The sequence below is a fragment of the Bubalus bubalis genome, chromosome 4 (assembly GCF_019923935.1).
Source record: "Bubalus bubalis isolate 160015118507 breed Murrah chromosome 4, NDDB_SH_1, whole genome shotgun sequence".
Taxonomy (NCBI): Eukaryota; Metazoa; Chordata; class Mammalia; order Artiodactyla; family Bovidae; genus Bubalus; species Bubalus bubalis.
In genome coordinates, this window is record NC_059160.1 from 152,902,125 (window position 1) to 152,918,923 (window position 16,799).

The following is a 16,799-nucleotide window of genomic DNA, read 5'->3' on the forward strand; positions in this document are numbered from 1 at the left end:
CTCGCCTCTGACTGCCTCCTCTCACACCCGCTGCCACAGTGGCTGGTCATCAGTTACTATCCATTCTGACTGCACACTCTGACCTCTGGCTTCACTATCACTGCCCAGGGTCAGGGCCTGCTTCCTTTTTACATCTCACTCCCTAAATCAAGGCATAACTTACATATATAATAGTAAACTGCACAAATTTTAAAGAGATGGCTAAATTTTTACACAGGTATACAAACACCACCATTCAAATCAGGGGAAAGAATATGTGCCCCTCTCCAGAAAATATCCTCATACCCCTTTCTCATCACCCTCATCACCCCTTTCTGGGGTGAGGGGTACTAAGCCCTCACCCCAGTTCAGTCTGGCCTGTTCTTGGACTTGATCTAAATGCAATCACATGCTTTGGACTCTCATATAAGGCTGCCTCCTCTCAATAGGATTCTGCGATTCAGCCAGACTGTGTGTGTCAGCTTGATTCTTTCATTCCAGGACAGTATTCTACTGTGTGGATCTATGACAATCTACACATTTTCCTGTTGACAGGCATCTGGGTTGTTTCTAATTCTGGCTTTTATTAATGAAGCTGCAATGAACATACTTGCACAAATATTTTTGTGGACATATGCACTTGTCTTTCTTGGGTACATGCCCAAGAATAAAGCTGCTAGATCATACGGTAAGTGTAGGTCTTACTTTGTAAGGAATTTCAGAGTGGTGGAAACATTTTACAAGGTTACTATCGATACAGGAGTGCCAGTTGCTTCAGATCCTTGCCAGCACTTGGTTTTCAGTTGTTTTACATTTAATTTTTCTAAGAGGGTGTGTGTTTTAATTAGTATTTCCCTGATGACTAATAATGTGGAACAACTTTCCATCTACTGATTGGCTGTTTGAATATATCCTTTTGTGAAGCGCCTATTCAAGTCTTGCTTCTGCTTTTAAAGATCAGGACTTTATATTCTGGACATGAGAGTCCTTTATCAGACATATGAAAGGTGAGCATTTGCTCCCAGCTTGTGACCTGGTTTTTCATTTTTGCTACAGTGTCTTTTGAGCAGTCAGGCTGTTCTAAAATGTCATTGTTTATGTCTCTCCCTTGCTTAAAACCTGAATGGCTCCACATTCTCCAGAGTGGGAGGACCTCGACAAAGTGAGTTCAGCTGTCTGTCTTTTCTCCAGCACAGGCCTGCACCCCAGTGGCCTCAGCGAGGATTCTCCCTCCACCACTTACTGTTATCTTGGCCGATGCAGCCTCACAGGGTTGCTGTTAGGATAAAATATGAGGCGCTCCACGGAAAGAACTTGGACAGACACCGGAAGGTAACAGCAGTCACTAAGTGCAAGGTGCTTTGTTAGAAAAATGCTGGGACTTCTGAACAGAACCTGGCTTCAGAAGGAGCCCCAACACAGCCTCCTGGACGTGGCAGGCTCACTGTCCTGGACTCTCTAAACCCTACTCAGGTTTAAGGACCACAACAAACCACACCTTTCCTCACAGTCCTCCCTAACCACCGCCCCCTGATTTCCCACTCCTTCCTACCCTTTCCATTCCTGTGACAGTCAGCACTGTGTCCCATGGTATTAGCTATACTTTCATGGGTTAATGTCCTACAACACCTTTAAAACCATGGGATTCCTGGGTGCAGACCCCCTGCCTGGTGGTTCCTGATGCTCCCCACAGGTCTGACAGTTTGGTACTCAGTGGCCACTTAATTGTTAGTTTTGTATACTATCAATTCTAGAAGGTACCATGTGTCTCAAGTACTAATCGAATTCAGAACAAGGTAGAATAAGACACATCATAAAATCCTACTAATTAAGTTTGTGCCAAGTAAAGCAATGGAAATTACCTACAAATTCTATTAATGCCGCATCCATGTGAGACACAGGATCCCTCAGTGTATGCTATACACAGCTATGCTTTTACAATCTTTCACAATGAAAATGTAACTTGCGTTACCTATATAACTAAACGTGTGTTAGTTACGAGGACAGCTCACAGTAAACTGAGTGCCAGGCGAACACCTGTCACGTGAGGTATCCCTGGAGATCTAACCCCAGTACCTCCTGTTCTGGAGGAAGGGTGTACCCAGAGGGTGAGGAGACAACGTGTGATGCAGACAGAGAGGGAGGCAGGGGCAGGCTCACCTGGGCCTTTCCCAGCAGAGGTTCCACTTCCTTGTTATGCTCTATGGCGGTTTCAAAGGACTGAAGGAAACTTGATACGATGGGATCCACCACTTTCTTGTTGGTCTTGTATTTCTCATGGATTATCTTCAGTAACCCGCATTTCTTGACAGTACCTGTAAGAGTTAATCCATTCTACCACGGTTGGAAAACTCAGGTTCTTGGTTAGGCTGGTCTGAGGTCGCGATCTAGGAAAGGCAGTTGCGGAAACTGCCGTCGCGACGCCAGACAAGACGCGCGTCTGGCTCACCGTTGAAGGCGCCGCAGTGATGGCACGTGTTCTTCTTCCGGCACTTGTCAGAGATTTTCTTCTTTAGCCCTCGCTTCTGGAGGTAGGTCAGGCCGGGCCTCTTTAGATAATCCAGAAACTGCTTCTTCTCCTCCTGGGACAGCATGATGTGGCAGCAGGTTTTACAGATCATCTTTTGAAAATTAAACCAAACAGATAAAAGGATGAGAGGATGAAAAAGTATTTTCTTTTTTTTTTAAAAAAAGCTACATCCACCCCTTGTCCAGGGCACTTAATTATATGCACAGATCTACAGGAAGACATGCTTAGAGGCAGCCCATGTTCACCAGAATGCTGGCTGTACCCACAGCCGGCAGGTGGGGTTTTTGTTAGCTTTATTCCCTTTCTTGTGCTTGAATTATCTTGTGCTTGTATTGCTTTATTATTTTTTTACAATATATGTCTACAACCTACTCAAGGAAAATCAAAGAAAAAGAATCTTTAAGCAATTTAACTTATTGCAGGATGAAATATTATGCCAGAAAAACCAAAACAAAACAAAAAACAAACCCCTCAAACAAAACAAATATAACATGTTTAGTATAAAAATGTTCCCTACATGTATCCCCCACCAAGCTCACTCTCATGTCCCTGGATCAGTAACTTTCAGGGAGATGGAGTTACTGTATGGAGATGGACACATACGCGCCTACCTGTAAGATGCCTATAACTGCTCGGAAGTACCCCACGTGGAAGCACGGCAGTTCCAAGTCAATGTACCCATAGTGGCCCAGACAGTCAGCCAAGTTCTTCCCACAGGTTTCACAAGGACGGTCCTTCTCACTTGTACCCTGTGAATAAAAGTATGATCAATAATCAGTGGAGACCAGTGGAGAGGAAACTGGGACAAGCCCTCACAGGTGTCCAGGGGACCCAGAGTCAGAATCACCTGGGAAGGCGCAGGGTATTCATGTTCACTGGACCAAGGAAGGCTGGAGTCCCTGAGATACGCTGGGGAAGGGGGGAGGTGGAAGGAAGAGGCTTCTTCCTAGTTGGTAAGTCACCAGTTTCCCCAGCCAGTCAAAACACATGGAACCACGAAGGGCAGCAGGTCTTACCATCCTGTGGTCAAGCACCCCGTAGAGCAGTGGGGAGTGGTTGTTGTCCTGGCTGTACAGGTTCTTACTCACAACCTGGATGTGCGCCTGCTGGCGCATCTCCTCGGCTGACTTCATTCCAAAACAGATGTGGCTTCTGGAATGGAAAGAGACAGGGGAACAGTTACACCAAAACCACTCCCAGGAAGAGCATTTATGCCTGTGACCCACCCATAAGCAGCCTTATCCTTCCCATGCCTGACAGGCCCTGCTCTCTCATTACTAAATGTTCCTTCATCCTGCTGACTTGTTCTCACCTTCATTATCTAAGGATGGTGCTCACCAGTTGTACCTACCTCCTTGCTGCTAAATCCAGGAAAAATTTCTCATTTTAACGTCTCTCTGCAGCACTGACAGTAACCTCTTCATCCCTTATCTTGCAATAATTTCTTTCCCTGGCTTTGGTAACACCATCCATGCTTTGAGTTTTTTTCCCCTCTCTGGCTGTTACATCGTAAGTTTCTTTTGTGGCCTCTTTTACTGCCCTCTCTCAGATGTTGGCTTTTCTCCTTACCTGGGGTTACAACCCCATTCCTCCTTGCCTTCTACACCTTGTTCCCGAGTGCTGCCTGTCTAATCTCTATCTGTAGGCCAACTATTCCGACTCATACACATACCTCCTTTGGACAGTTACACAAGTACCTAAACTTGGCACTTTCTCTCCCAAATCTGTTCCTTTGTTCATTTTCCCAACAAACTGGGGGTTTACGATGTGCCAGGCACCATCCTGAGTGGCTGAGGGTACAGGTTAGACAAGACAAACTCCCTTCCAACATGGAGCTCAGTTTCAGGGAGGGCAAGAGAGAGAATTAAGAAACAGATTCACAAAAGTGAATAGATGCAAAGACTGAAAAAACTGAAGCCTAGGGGAGAATTTGACAAGACTATGTTATGTGGTCAGAAAGTCTGGAAAATTGACATTTCAGCTGAATTCTAAATCAGAGGGAGCCAGTCTTAAGATGATCAAGAAGTCATGCATAGAAGTACAGCTTAACTAGGGCAAGGGTTCTAGAGCCAGCTCAGGCCTGGCATTTTCAAGGCACCAAATGAAACCAGTACTGTAGAGCACAGAATGCTAACGGAACAAGAAAAAAATCAGTGAGGTATGCAAAGACCGGCTTTAGGAGGGCTTGGGAACTGTGACAGGTGATTTAAATGTTAGTCCAAGGGAAAGCTGCTTGAAGACTTCAAACTCAAGTGTCAGGGATCTAATTTGCATTTTAATAGAGTCACTTCAGGTGGTCAGAGGAAAACAGATTGTATCTACATCTGAATATAGTTGGAGGTTGGGATGGGTTTGGAGGGACCACCAGGGATAATTTATCCAGCAAAGAGGCATGTTTCCCATTCCAGTGAATGGCAACCTCCAAACAGTCACCCAAGCAAGAAATTCTGTGCATCAGTCTCATTTCTCCCTTACCCATCCCTACCAAAACTGTCAATTTCACACCTCTCAACCGAGAGAATGGCCATCATCAAAAATTCTACAAATAATAAATGCTGGGGAGTGTGTGGAGAAAAAGGAACCCTCATTCACTGTTGGTGGGAATGTAAATTGGTACAACCAGTATAGAGAAAAGTACGGAGGTTCCTTTAAAAACTAAAAAGAGTTACTGTATGATCCAGCAAGCCCACTCCTGGGCATATATCTGGAGAAAACTACAATATGAAAAGCTACACCTCAGTGTTCACTGCAGCTCTATTGACAATAGCCAGGAGAAAAGGAAAGATATAAGCAACTGAATGCAGAGTTCCAAAGAATAGCAAGAAGAGATAAAGCCTTCCTCAGCGATCAATGCAAAGAAATAGAGGAAAACAACAGAATGGGAAAGACTAGAGATCTCTTCAAGAAAATTAGAGATACCAAGGGAACATTTCATGCAAAGATGGGCTCGATAAAGGACAGAAATTGTATGGACCTAACAGAAGCAGTAGATATTAAGAAGAGGTGGCAAGAATACACAGAAGAACTGTACAAAAAAGATCTTCACAACCAAGATAATCATGATGGTGTGATCACTCACCTAGAGCCAGGCATCCTGGAATGTGAAGTCAAGTAGGCCTTAGAAAGCATCACTATGAACAAAGCTAGTGGAGGTGATGGAATTCCTGTTGAGCTCTTTCAAATCCTGAAAGATGATGCTGTGAAAGTGCTGCACTCAATATGCCAGCAAATTTGGAAAACTCAGTAGTGGCCACAGGACTGGAAAAGGTCCGTTTTCATTCCAATCCCAAAGAAAGGCAATGCCAAAGAATGCTCAAACTACCACACAATTGCACTCATCTCACATGCTAGTAAAGTAATGCTCAAAATTCTCCAAGCCAGGCTTTAGCAATACGTGAACCATGAACTTCCTGATGTTCAAGCTGGTTTTAGAAAAGGCAGAGGAACCAGAGATCAAATTGCCAACATCTGCTAGATCATCGAAAAAGCAAGAGAGTTTCAGGAAAACATCTATTTCTGCTTTATTGACTATGCCAAAGCCTTTGACTGTGTGGATCACAATAAACTATGGAAAATTCTGAAAGAGATGGGAATACCAGACCACCTGACCTGCCTCTTGAGAAATTTGTATGCAGGTCAGGAAGCAACAGTTAGAACTGGACATGGAACAACAGACTGGTTCCAAATAGGAAAAGGATTATGTCAAGGCTGTATATTGTCACCCTGCTTATTTAACTTCTATGCAGAGTACATCATAAGAAACACTGGGCTGGAAGAAGCACAAGCTGGAATCAAGATTGCCAGGAGAAATATCAATAACCTCAGATATGCAGATGACACCACCCTTACGGCAGAAAGTGAAGAGGAACTCAAAAGCCTCTTGATGAAAGTGAAAGAGGAGAGTGAAAAAGTTGGCTTAAAGCTCAACATTCAGAAAACGAAGATCATGGCATCTGGTCCCATCACTTCATGGGAAATAGATGGGGAAATGGTGGAAAGAGTGTCAGACTTCATTGTTTTCGGCTCCAAAATCACTGCAGATGGTGACTGCACCCATGAAATTAAAAGACGCTTACTCCTTGGAAGGAAAGTTATGACCAACCTAGACAGCATATTCAAAAGCAGAGACATTACTTTGCCAACAAAGGTCCATCTAGTCAAGGCTATGGTTTTTCCAGTAGTCATGTATGGATATGGGAGTTGGACTGTGAAGAAAGCTGAGTGCCAAAGAATTGATGCTTTTGAACTGTGGTGTTGGAGAAGACTCTTGAGAGTCCCTTGGACTGCAAGGAGATCCAACCAGTCCATTCTGAAGGAGATCAGCCCTGGGATTTCTTTGGAAGGAATGATGCTAAAGCTGAAACTCCAGTACTTTGGCCACCTCATGTGAAGAGCTGACTCATTGGAAAAGACCCTGATGCCGGGAGGGATTGGGGGCAGGAGGAGAAGGGGACGACAGAGGATGAGATGGCTGGATGGCATCGCCGACTCGATGGACGTGAGTTTGAGTGAACTCCGGGAGTTGGTAATGGACAGGGAGGCCTGGCGTGCTGCGATTCATGGGGTCACAAAGAGTTGGACACGACTGAGTGACTGAATTGAACTGAAGACATGGAAGCAACCTAAAAGTCCATCAACAGATGCATGGATAAGATGCGCTGTGCGTGTATACACCCACAAACCCCACACACACCATAAAAAAGAAACAATGCCATTTTCAGTAACATGGATCGCTCTAGAGATTATCATACTAAGTAAAGTAAGCTAGACAGAGAAAGACAAATGTCATATGATATTGCTTATATGTGGGGGAGAGAAAGATACAAATGAACTTATTTACAAAAGAGAAGCAGACCCACACACACAGCAAACAAACTTATAGTTACCAAAGGGGCAGGTGGGGGTGGCGGAGATAAATTAGGAGTTTGACATGAAAATATACCCTTACTATATTTAAAATAGATACTCAACAAGAAGCTACTGTATGGCACAGAAATGTATACTTAATATTTTGTATAACCTATAAAAGAATCTAAAAAATAATATGAATATTATACAAATAATATGAATATAATCTAAGAAAGAACATGTGTATAAAATAACATATGCTATGCTAAGTCACTTCAGTCGTGTCCGACTCTGTGTGACCCCATAGACAGCAGCCCACCAGGCTCCGTCATCCCTGTGATTCTCCAGGCAAGAATACTGGAGTGGGTTGCCATTTCCTTCTCCAGTGCAGGAAAGAGAAAAGTGAAAGTGAAGTCGCTCAGTCGTGTGCGACTCTTAGCGACCCCATGGACTGCAGCCTACCAGGCTCCTCCGTCCACGGGATTTTCCAGGCAAGAGTACTGGAGTGGGGTGCCACTGCCTTATCCAAAATAACATATAGTATATATATAATAAAAGATATATTTTTAGATTCTTTAACAGATATTATACGTATTGTTTCTTATATCTATTATAGGCATATTATGTTATTTTATACATATACATTCTTTCTTAGATTACATATACATTTTCTTTTTTAGATTCTTTTCCCTTATAGGTTCTATAAAAGAGTATCTGCCTGCATTGCAGGAACTGCTGGAGACGTGGGTTTGATCCCTGGGTCCAGAAGATCCCCTGGAGGAGGGCACACAACCCACTCCAGTATTCCTGCCTACAGAATCCCATGGACAGAGGAGCCTGGTGGGTTACCATCCAGGCAGTTCGCAAAGAGTCAGACAGGAGTGAAGTAAACTGAGCATACATGCATATAACTGACTAACACAACACTGTAAATCAACTATACTTCAATTGACAAAAAAGCCCACACTGCCTGCAAGATGACTCTGGAACAAAGCTGCAAAATCAGCTTTCTTCTCATCACGGTGATGTCTCCCTCCTCTATGCTCCTGGAAGAAGGCTGTTTGGCTTGCTTTCTTCCGTCTGAACCCCTTTCCCATTGGTGCCAACCCTTGTCCTTGCACTTGTCCAGCTCAACCGCTGGCTGGCCTACCTTCTCCAACTAGACTAAGCAGTAAGGTCTTCCTCATGTCACATCCGGAGAAGGCAATGGCACCCCACTCCAGTACTCTTGCCTGGAAACTCCCATGGATGGAGGAGCCTGGTAGGCTGCAGTCCATGGGGTCGCGAAGAGTCGCACACGACTGAGCGACTTCACTTTCACTTTTTCACTTTCCTGCATTGGAGAAGGAAATGGCAACCCACTCCAGTGTTCTTGCCTGGAGAATCCCAAGGACGGGGGAGCCTGGTGGGCTGCCGTCTATGGGGTCACACAGAGTCGGACACGACTGAAGCGACTTAGCTTAGCTTAGCATGTCACATCTCTAATGCCTATCAGAGGGCCCAGCAAACAGTACCTTCCTCAACTAAGTGTCTCCTGCAAGAACGATTGATTTATTTCTTTATTGGAAGTTCTAAGGCGAGGCTGTGACCTATTAAATTTCACCTCATTTTGGGGACTGCTATCCATGCGCCTGTGACACAGCTTTCTAGCTGGTAACTCCATTCTTTTCGTCAACAAATATTACCTCCGTGTCATGTATTCTGCAGCAAAATGAGTCCCCGCCCCAGGCTGCTTCCCAAGTTGTAGTGACCAGATTCGCAGAAAGAAGTCATCATCTGACCTTAGAAAAACTCTAGTTTCGACCCAGGGTGTACTTTATCGCCAAGGTTCCCACCACATCTCCCATTCTCTGCCGAAACCCAAAGGAATACCCCTGGCCTGCGGTTCCCCAGATGCTGAAATACCCCCTGCCCAATCAATATTCATTAATCTAACCTGATAATCCTGAGCTGTGCCTACACCTCCCACTGATTCTTGGTCCTTTCCTTCCAACTGACCCTCAGCTATGACGCTTCGAGACCCAAGACGCCTGACCTTGGATTCCTTTACCCCTAATTTCTCTGCCCTTTGGGGATTTTGGCTCCATCTTACATTTTCTTGGCCACATCTGTCTCCCGGAACTGCTCCTTCACCATGGTGACGGCTGCCGGGGCTCCCTCCTATAAACTCCTGGAGCTGGATTAGAAATACGATGTTCTCCGTTCCACCCGTGGCTGCCTCTTGACTGGTTGCTAACACATCTGCGGCATTTTTTCGGCCACCGTAGCACGCCCCACGTGCCCGCCCCCACTTCCGCTACTCGCTAGCGCGAGTCTGTCAAGAGAGGCTTCAAGCCCGCAGCTTCTCTCCTTCTCTCCATACCGCCATCTGGCGGCACCTCGTTGAAACCGCCGCGAAGCCCAAGCTGTATTTTCCAAGTTCCATTTCCAACCTGTTTCTGCTTTATTGGTCTGTCTCTCTCTGAACCTGCACTCTTTATTTTATTGCTACACGTCTATCTCCCTGTAATCAACGGACAAATTTCAAATAGCAAATACTTATTAAAAGCTATAAAGAAAGCTGAGCATCGAAGAATTGATGCTTTTGAACTGTGGTGTTGGAGAAGACTCTTGCGAGTCCCTTGGACTGCAAGGAGATCCAACCAGTCCATCCTAAAGGAGATCAGTCCTGGGTGTTCATTGGAAGGACTGATGTTGAAGCCAATACTTTGGCCACCTGATGCGAAGAGCTGACTCATTGGAAAAGAACCTGATGCTGGCAAAGATTGAGGGCAGGAGAAGGGGACGACAGAGGATGAGATGATTGGATGGCCTCACGGACTTAATGGACCTGAGTTTGGGTAAACTTTGGGAGTTGGTGATGGACAGGGAGACCTGGCGTGCTTTGGTTCATGGGGTCACAAGAGTCGGACACGAGGGACTGAACTGAACTGATTAAAAGCCCACTCCAGTAGTTTTGCCTGGAAAATCCCATGGACAGAGGAGCCTGTCTATGGGGTTGGATATAGTCGGACACGACTGAGCGACTTCACTTTTCACTTTAACCCTGAGGATTGGGATGGGGATGAAGGTGGAAGGTGGGGGGGGGGGTGGGTTTAGGATGGGGGGCACATGTATACCCATAGCTGATTCATGTGAATGTATGGCAAAACCCACTACAGTCTTGTAAAGTAATTAGCCTCCAATTAAAATAAATAAATTTACCCCCCCCCCCAAAAAGCTCACTTTTGTAGGGATTAAGATTTTCATGAAAAGACAAAGTTTTGGGAAAAAATTTAGACAATCAGATTCTCTAATCTCACAAAAATAATAGCAACGGTCAGGTCTGCGTACTTGAAATAACAAAAGGTTTTGAGTCAGTTCTGCAGTTTCCCCAGCGGTAAAATGAGGAGGCTGGTCGAGGGGACCGCCAAGGATGCCTTCCAGCTTTACCAACCGCTAATGCGGGTGGAGGGGATTTAACTTTAATCTGGTTTAACTTAATTTTAAGTCCAGACAGCCCAAAATAATGAATCGAACTGGAACATGTGCTAGCATAAACCTGCTCCGTCTAAACTGTGCACCCTCGGGATTGGCTAGTTCCCGTTCGGGGTGGGTGTGGCGAAAGACCACAGAGATCAGATCTTAAGCACTTTCAAACAGGCATTGGCGACGGCGGCCTCACGGTCCGGCCACGCCCCCACGTCGGCGCCGTCCGGGGACCTTCCGTGAGCGTTGATATGATTGGCCGGCGAAGTTTAGCCCTCTTTTCCTCCCTGGCTGCTTGAAGATCAGCCGCCATCATGGTGAGTCTCTCCGGATCCGTGCATCCATCCGCCGCATATCCGAGCCATCCTCCGTCCCCTGGTTCTGACATTGGCGTTACACCCCCCGCAAAGCCCGGTTACCCTTCCCTGGCCGAGTCTGACCGGGGAGACCTGTTGCCGAGGGCCTGGGAGCCGCCGGCGAGGAGTCCGGGCTGTGTGGTTGTCTACTTAGACATGCCGGGCTTTCAAGAGTCCCGGGAGTGGGGGATTGCGGGAGTACCTACTGTCTTTGTCGTCCTCGTGGAGTCTAATGGGTGGGGTGGGATGAAGAGAGACCCATCACATTTGCACTCCCAACTTGGGGTAGGCGGTTTGCCAGTGAAGGCAGCCCAGGAGGTGAAGAGGGTGCCAGCAGCGCCAGGGCGAGTTGCGACGAGTGAAACTGGCATGTGTAAGCTACCGTTATTGTCAGCCGAATGGCTTCTCTTGTTTCATGGGGGAAACAGGCCTCCGGGTGTGGAGCCCCTTTAAGGCTTGCCGTGCCATTGCTAGTTCACTCATTTTAAGGTTCACCAGTTTTTAACCCCGCTCCACCTTCGACCTGTTTTTTCCTTGATCCCGACTTTAAAGAATTGAACTTTGTTGAAGTGGATTCAGTTTGGTGTGATTTTTTTAAACTGTAGTTGAAATAGCTATGAATTTACTCTGAGAGCTCTTCTTACCGGTTAAGTTTTTGTTCGTAGTGTGAACATGCTGAATGCCCACATTCTTGGGTAGTTACTGTGTAAAAGCAGTGGGGCCATTCAGAAGGGAATACGATTTTTGTGGGATGTAGAGTCGGTCATTCAAGAAGGGTAGTTTACATGAAGATAGTGCGATGCTTGTCAGATCTCTGCGGGTTGCTACAAGCAGGGTGGTCTGACAATAACATTCGTAGAATCACAGCTTCACCCCAGAGAAGTGGAACTTGGGGTGGTTTTTGTCTTTAAGGGTACAATTGGCAGAGTCTGGCGACACTCTTGGTCACAACTAGGAAGTGGGTGTGCTGCTAAACATTCTGAAATACACGGGACAGTCCGCACAACAGAGTAGTAGCTGGGCCAAGACATCTGAGGTTCGAGAAACGTGGAGAGTGATTTCTGTAACAAAACGAAGTAAACCTTTACAGATTCAGTGCGTGGCTGTTGCGCACATATTCTTGGTACTGTTTTTGTGTTGGGGTGACCTGTGAGTTAGGCAATTTGCTAGTAAGTGTGTTAGGAGGAGGTGGGAATTGGTATTTTTTTTTTTTCCCTTTTATTCAAGGTTTCCTGGTACTAATGCATATGACTTCTTTGTTTTGAATTAACTGTTGACAGATAGTGGCTATTGATGTGGACCTTGCAGTTCTAGGTCTTGGAAAAATCACAGTAGGGTCAGGAAAAGACTGACTAGTTATTAAAACTATTATTAAAACGAGCGTTTGTTTTCAGAACGACACAGTAACTATCCGGACTAGGAAGTTCATGACCAACCGACTGCTTCAGCGGAAACAAATGGTAAGGAGGGGTACGTCCAAGTTTGGTTGTTACTCAGTTTAGAAGATGTATTTCATTACAGTATACTCTAAACTTGATAATTTCTTCGTAGGTCATCGATGTTCTTCACCCTGGAAAGGCAACAGTACCTAAAACAGAAATTCGGGAAAAACTGGCCAAAATGTACAAGACCACACCAGATGTCATCTTTGTATTTGGGTTCAGAACGCATTTTGGTGGTGGCAAGACAACTGGCTTTGGCATGATTTACGATTCCTTGGATTACGCGAAGAAGAATGAGCCCAAACACAGGCTTGCGAGAGTAGGTGCCCTCATTTGTTCAGGCGCTGCTGAAGACGTATTATTAATGGCATTGTATTGTGGGTGCAGCAGAATGAGCAAGAGCAAGCAGTCTGGAGGGATGACACTAAATAACTCTTCAGTGGTTGACAGAAGAGGTTCTTTGATAAAACGCACAGATAGAGAGTGGGGTTCAGATGGTGTCTGCAGGATTTGAGGAGGTGCCTTTTGAGCTGGATCTGGAAGAGCAGCTGACGTGCTCCTGGAGGTAGGAACTGGCTGGCAGTAGAGGGATGGGTTTAGAAAGCATAGATTGGCCCTACCTGAAGTGAAATCCTTATTCCCAAATGTCTTAGAATTTGGACTTAGCTTCATAGCTTAGGTTCATTGAGCAAGGAGCCATGAAAAGTTTCGGGTGATTTCCTGAGTATCAGGTACATAGTGAACTACAGTTGATGCTTGAAGAACACTGGTTTGAACGTCCACTTATATGCAGATGTTTTTTTCAGTCGTAAAGTCTATAGTACGCTGATCCAAGGTTGGTTGAATACATGGTGGCAAAAGAAAGTGGATGTGGAGGGCCAAGCCAGCTATACATTCTACTAAGATACTCGACTGTCGAGATTTGATGTGCTTATTCCTGGAGTTGGATGAGTTGATGTTTGCAAGTCGTATGTTCATATACACACCTTTCTCCTTCAGCATGGCCTATATGAGAAGAAAAAGACCTCACGAAAACAGCGGAAGGAACGCAAGAACAGAATGAAGAAAGTCAGGGGGACTGCAAAGGCCAACGTTGGTGCTGGCAAAAAGGTATAGTTTATCGAGGAAAATACAGAAATGTCAGTTTCAGGTTTTTAGTTTATAGAAAGGAGGGGTTTTGTTTTCTTAATAACCTTTCTTAATGTTTCTTCTTTTCCCACTTCTTCTGGATTACAGAAGGTAACCTGTTTTGAGAAGCCACGTAACGTAGTATCTTAACACCTCAGTAGAGTAGCTTTGCCCACCCCTTAGCTCACAGATTAGCACAGCACAGGGCCACATCGGTTCAGTGATCCTGGTGGGTGCCTTGCAAGTCTTACCAGGAAGGTTTTCATTTTACTGCTAATTGCAAAGGTTTGTAAAGAGGGAGCGGATCTAGGTTCCCAAGACTGATGTCCTTAAAATTGGCAACTGATTGAGGAAGCAGCTGAATCAATGTGGCCCGTGTTTTCCTGGCACGCTGGAGAGGCAGCACAGTTTTCTGTTGCTTTCCTCTCCAGTTAGTCAGGACTTGAGTGATTTTAATTCTCAGCTTTTTATCAGCTTGGCTAGCTAATTGTAAGTAGTTGAATGGAATTAAGGTGTTGGGTTGTCAAATTAACAAATAATTAAGTGTTCTGTGAACTTTTTTTTTTTGCCTTTTCCCTCTACTTTCTTGGAATTGTTGTTCATCAGAAATGAAGTGTCTAGCAGGTACTGAGATTATGAGCACGGTGTGGGGATGGATGCATCACCTTCACTGAGTTTGCTTTGATGCTTTGCATGTTGGCTTTCAGAGGAGAGTTTTGTAGCAGAGTTTATTATATAACACTACTGCTGTGGTTTAAAATAGTATATTGTGAGCAAAGGAGAGAAACTTTAAATCATGTTTTCTTTTGGAAACTCAGAAATGCATGTTAAGTTGTGAAGTGTCCCAGTGGAGGAAGGTGGCCCCTTTTAATTGGCACTTGCTGTGTTCCAGAGCACCACATACCCAGGAAATGAATGGCTTTACTTCATTAACAAGGGCTTGGGAAGGGTTCTCTGATCCAATCATGAGCAATGTCTCTTGGAGACTGGTTGATTGACTGGCAGCTCGATAAACTGGCCCAGAAAATCTGGCAAAGCCTCTGTCTCAGAACACCCACCCAAAGCTGCCTTTCACCATCTCTCTACTGTCCCATTGCTTATTATTTGATCTCCAGGTTTCTACCTGATGCCCCCTTTTTTTTTTTAATGAAAAAATTTCCAAGATAATGGAGTAGTCACATCAAAACCTTTGATAAGCTTTTCCCACAGATATTTAAATATATTTGTACAGTGAGCAGCCTGAACATGTCGCATGAAAAGTGGGCTGGGAGTGGATTGGGGCTAGCAGGGTTTGAAGCAGTGGTGGTCACAGCCCTGTGTCTCCTCATCGTGACTCCCTGCAGAGCAGGCAGGCACCTGGTGTGCGCCCTCAGGCTCTGACCACTTCCTGGTGCCGAGGAGCTGTCGTGGAAGGACTGCCAGAGGAGCTGCTTGCTGCTTAGAACTGCTCCCTGTTTGTGAGGCTTCCTAAACCTGTTGACAGACATTCCAGAAGCTGAAAGCAGTCAGTATTTGTATACTGATCTGGATGATCTGAAGAACGTTTTACGTTTGTTTCCTTCATTCAGCCATGTGTTAGTGCTCAGCGGTGACAATGTGCAGAAAGTCAGGCACCGTAATTGTTCTTTTTAACTTAATTTTTGTCCACATGTTGGAATTGCATCTTTTGGGTGCTGTAGAGTTTTACGTTAAAAGAATAGTCTTGTGTTTGAGCAGCGACCGAACTATTTTTACATCAGCTAAATTCTGTCTCGTAAAATACTAATTTGCTACTTTTATTGATTGTGAATAGTGGCTTTTAAATTACTGAACCTGAGACAGGTCTTAAAGACTTGCTTGATCCTTTAGAGCTCTCCCTTTGGTTAAATTAGACTTTAGTCTGGGATGATTCTCAAGTCTGTTGATGGTGCTAATATGCCCAGCATGTTGTTGCTGAGCAGAGCAGAGGGGCTGAGGCTCCTAAAGTGGGCATTGGTGCCTAAGAACCATAGAAATCGGGCAGGGTGTTCTCAAAATTGGGGAGAATAAAATCAGTTAGTGCATCTAGGGAGTGCTCTATATACGATTGCAAAGAATAAAACAATCATCATTAAGGTACCTGATTGCATGCAGATGATTTAGGAGTTTGCAAAGGGACTATTAACGAAATGTTTCTTTTCCCTCTTCCCTCCTTTCTCCCTTCCCTGCCACTATTCAGTGAGCTGGAGATTGGACAACAGGTATTCAAGCTTTTTGTTTAGATTTAGATTTTTGGTTGACAGTGTTAAAGCATGGGAAATGATTTAGAAGCATATTTACAGTTGCTCTCAAGAGTTGTGCCTTTTATAAACTAGCAGTGTCATGGTTTTGTTTTCAAAACTTGTTTTTTGTCTCATCCCTAACTGGAATGTTCTTTTTATTTCTTGATGCTTGCATTGTGTTAAGATTACACAGACTTAATACGGACTAGGTTACTAATGTTCGTTCTGCATGAGTGTCATTAATTTTGCAGTTTGTTGAAGACTTTGTACTGTTAATTTTTAAAGACTTTTAAAGGTGGTTGCTAACTAATTTCTTTTTTCTTTGATTCACAGAAGGAGTAAAGATTCTGCAGTGACTGTATCTGTGGTGATTTTGCAGATTTTTCATGAAAGAGAGAATAAACTAAGACCTTTTACATGTCTGGCTGTTTGGAGTATATTTGAAGTTTCCTGGGAGTGTTGTAAATTGGTTTGCTATTTAACAGAATTAAACAGCCCAAGATCACATGTTGCATTAAGCATTCAGTGAAAACTTGCTATATTGGGGTGGTGTTTGTTCTTTCCTTTACCAGCACAAAGATGTCAGTGTGTAGAGTATCTGTGGCATGGGGCATGTAGGGCCAGTCCAGTGTGCCATGTTAATACTTGGTATTGTAGTTGGTCAGTCTCTGAAAGAGACACTTGAAACCTGAATTGCTTTTTGGTCTTATTAAAACCCTACTTAGTTGTTAAGGAAAAAATGTGCTGCCTGTGGTAAAAATGAAGTTACTAGGTTGCATTCTCATTATTTAGCCTGGAGTAAATAGGA

General features: G+C 44.6%; 2 protein-coding genes across 8 annotated transcripts in view; one reads left to right on the forward strand and one right to left on the reverse strand.

The window, feature by feature from the left end:
* The window catches only part of POLR3A (RNA polymerase III subunit A), a 47,111-nt gene extending 37,459 nt beyond the window's left edge, over positions 1 to 9,652 (reverse strand). Inside the window, exons 1-5 of one of the 3 annotated variants that reach the window (XM_025284812.3) lie at positions 9,450 to 9,652; positions 3,526 to 3,661; positions 3,121 to 3,258; positions 2,429 to 2,600; positions 2,140 to 2,294 (exon numbers count right to left, since the gene is read on the reverse strand). In XM_025284812.3, the coding sequence (XP_025140597.1) occupies positions 2,140 to 2,294; positions 2,429 to 2,600; positions 3,121 to 3,258; positions 3,526 to 3,661; positions 9,450 to 9,493 (645 nt within the window). In that variant the 5' untranslated portion in view covers positions 9,494 to 9,652. Of the gene's footprint in view, positions 1 to 2,139; positions 2,295 to 2,428; positions 2,601 to 3,120; positions 3,259 to 3,525; positions 3,662 to 4,181; positions 4,314 to 9,449 lie in introns of those variants that run through there. The other 2 variants (XM_006056935.4, XM_044942348.2) reach the window with 2 other exon arrangements.
* Positions 9,653 to 11,046: 1,394 nt separating this feature from the next.
* On the forward strand, positions 11,047 to 16,409 carry RPS24 (ribosomal protein S24). 5 transcript variants are annotated; one of them, XM_006056930.4, is made up of 8 exons: positions 11,047 to 11,142; positions 12,576 to 12,641; positions 12,733 to 12,942; positions 13,623 to 13,733; positions 13,860 to 13,862; positions 14,358 to 14,375; positions 15,949 to 15,970; positions 16,325 to 16,409. In XM_006056930.4, the coding sequence occupies exons 1-6, from the start codon at positions 11,140 to 11,142 to the stop codon at positions 14,361 to 14,363; spliced, it is 399 nt and encodes a 132-aa protein (XP_006056992.1). In that variant the 5' UTR covers positions 11,047 to 11,139; the 3' UTR covers positions 14,364 to 14,375; positions 15,949 to 15,970; positions 16,325 to 16,409. The 5 variants fall into 5 exon arrangements, with proteins under 5 accessions (XP_006056992.1, XP_006056994.1, XP_006056995.1 ...); XM_006056932.4 differs by lacking the exon at positions 14,358 to 14,375; XM_006056933.4 differs by lacking the exon at positions 13,860 to 13,862.
* Positions 16,410 to 16,799: the final 390 nt, after the last annotated feature.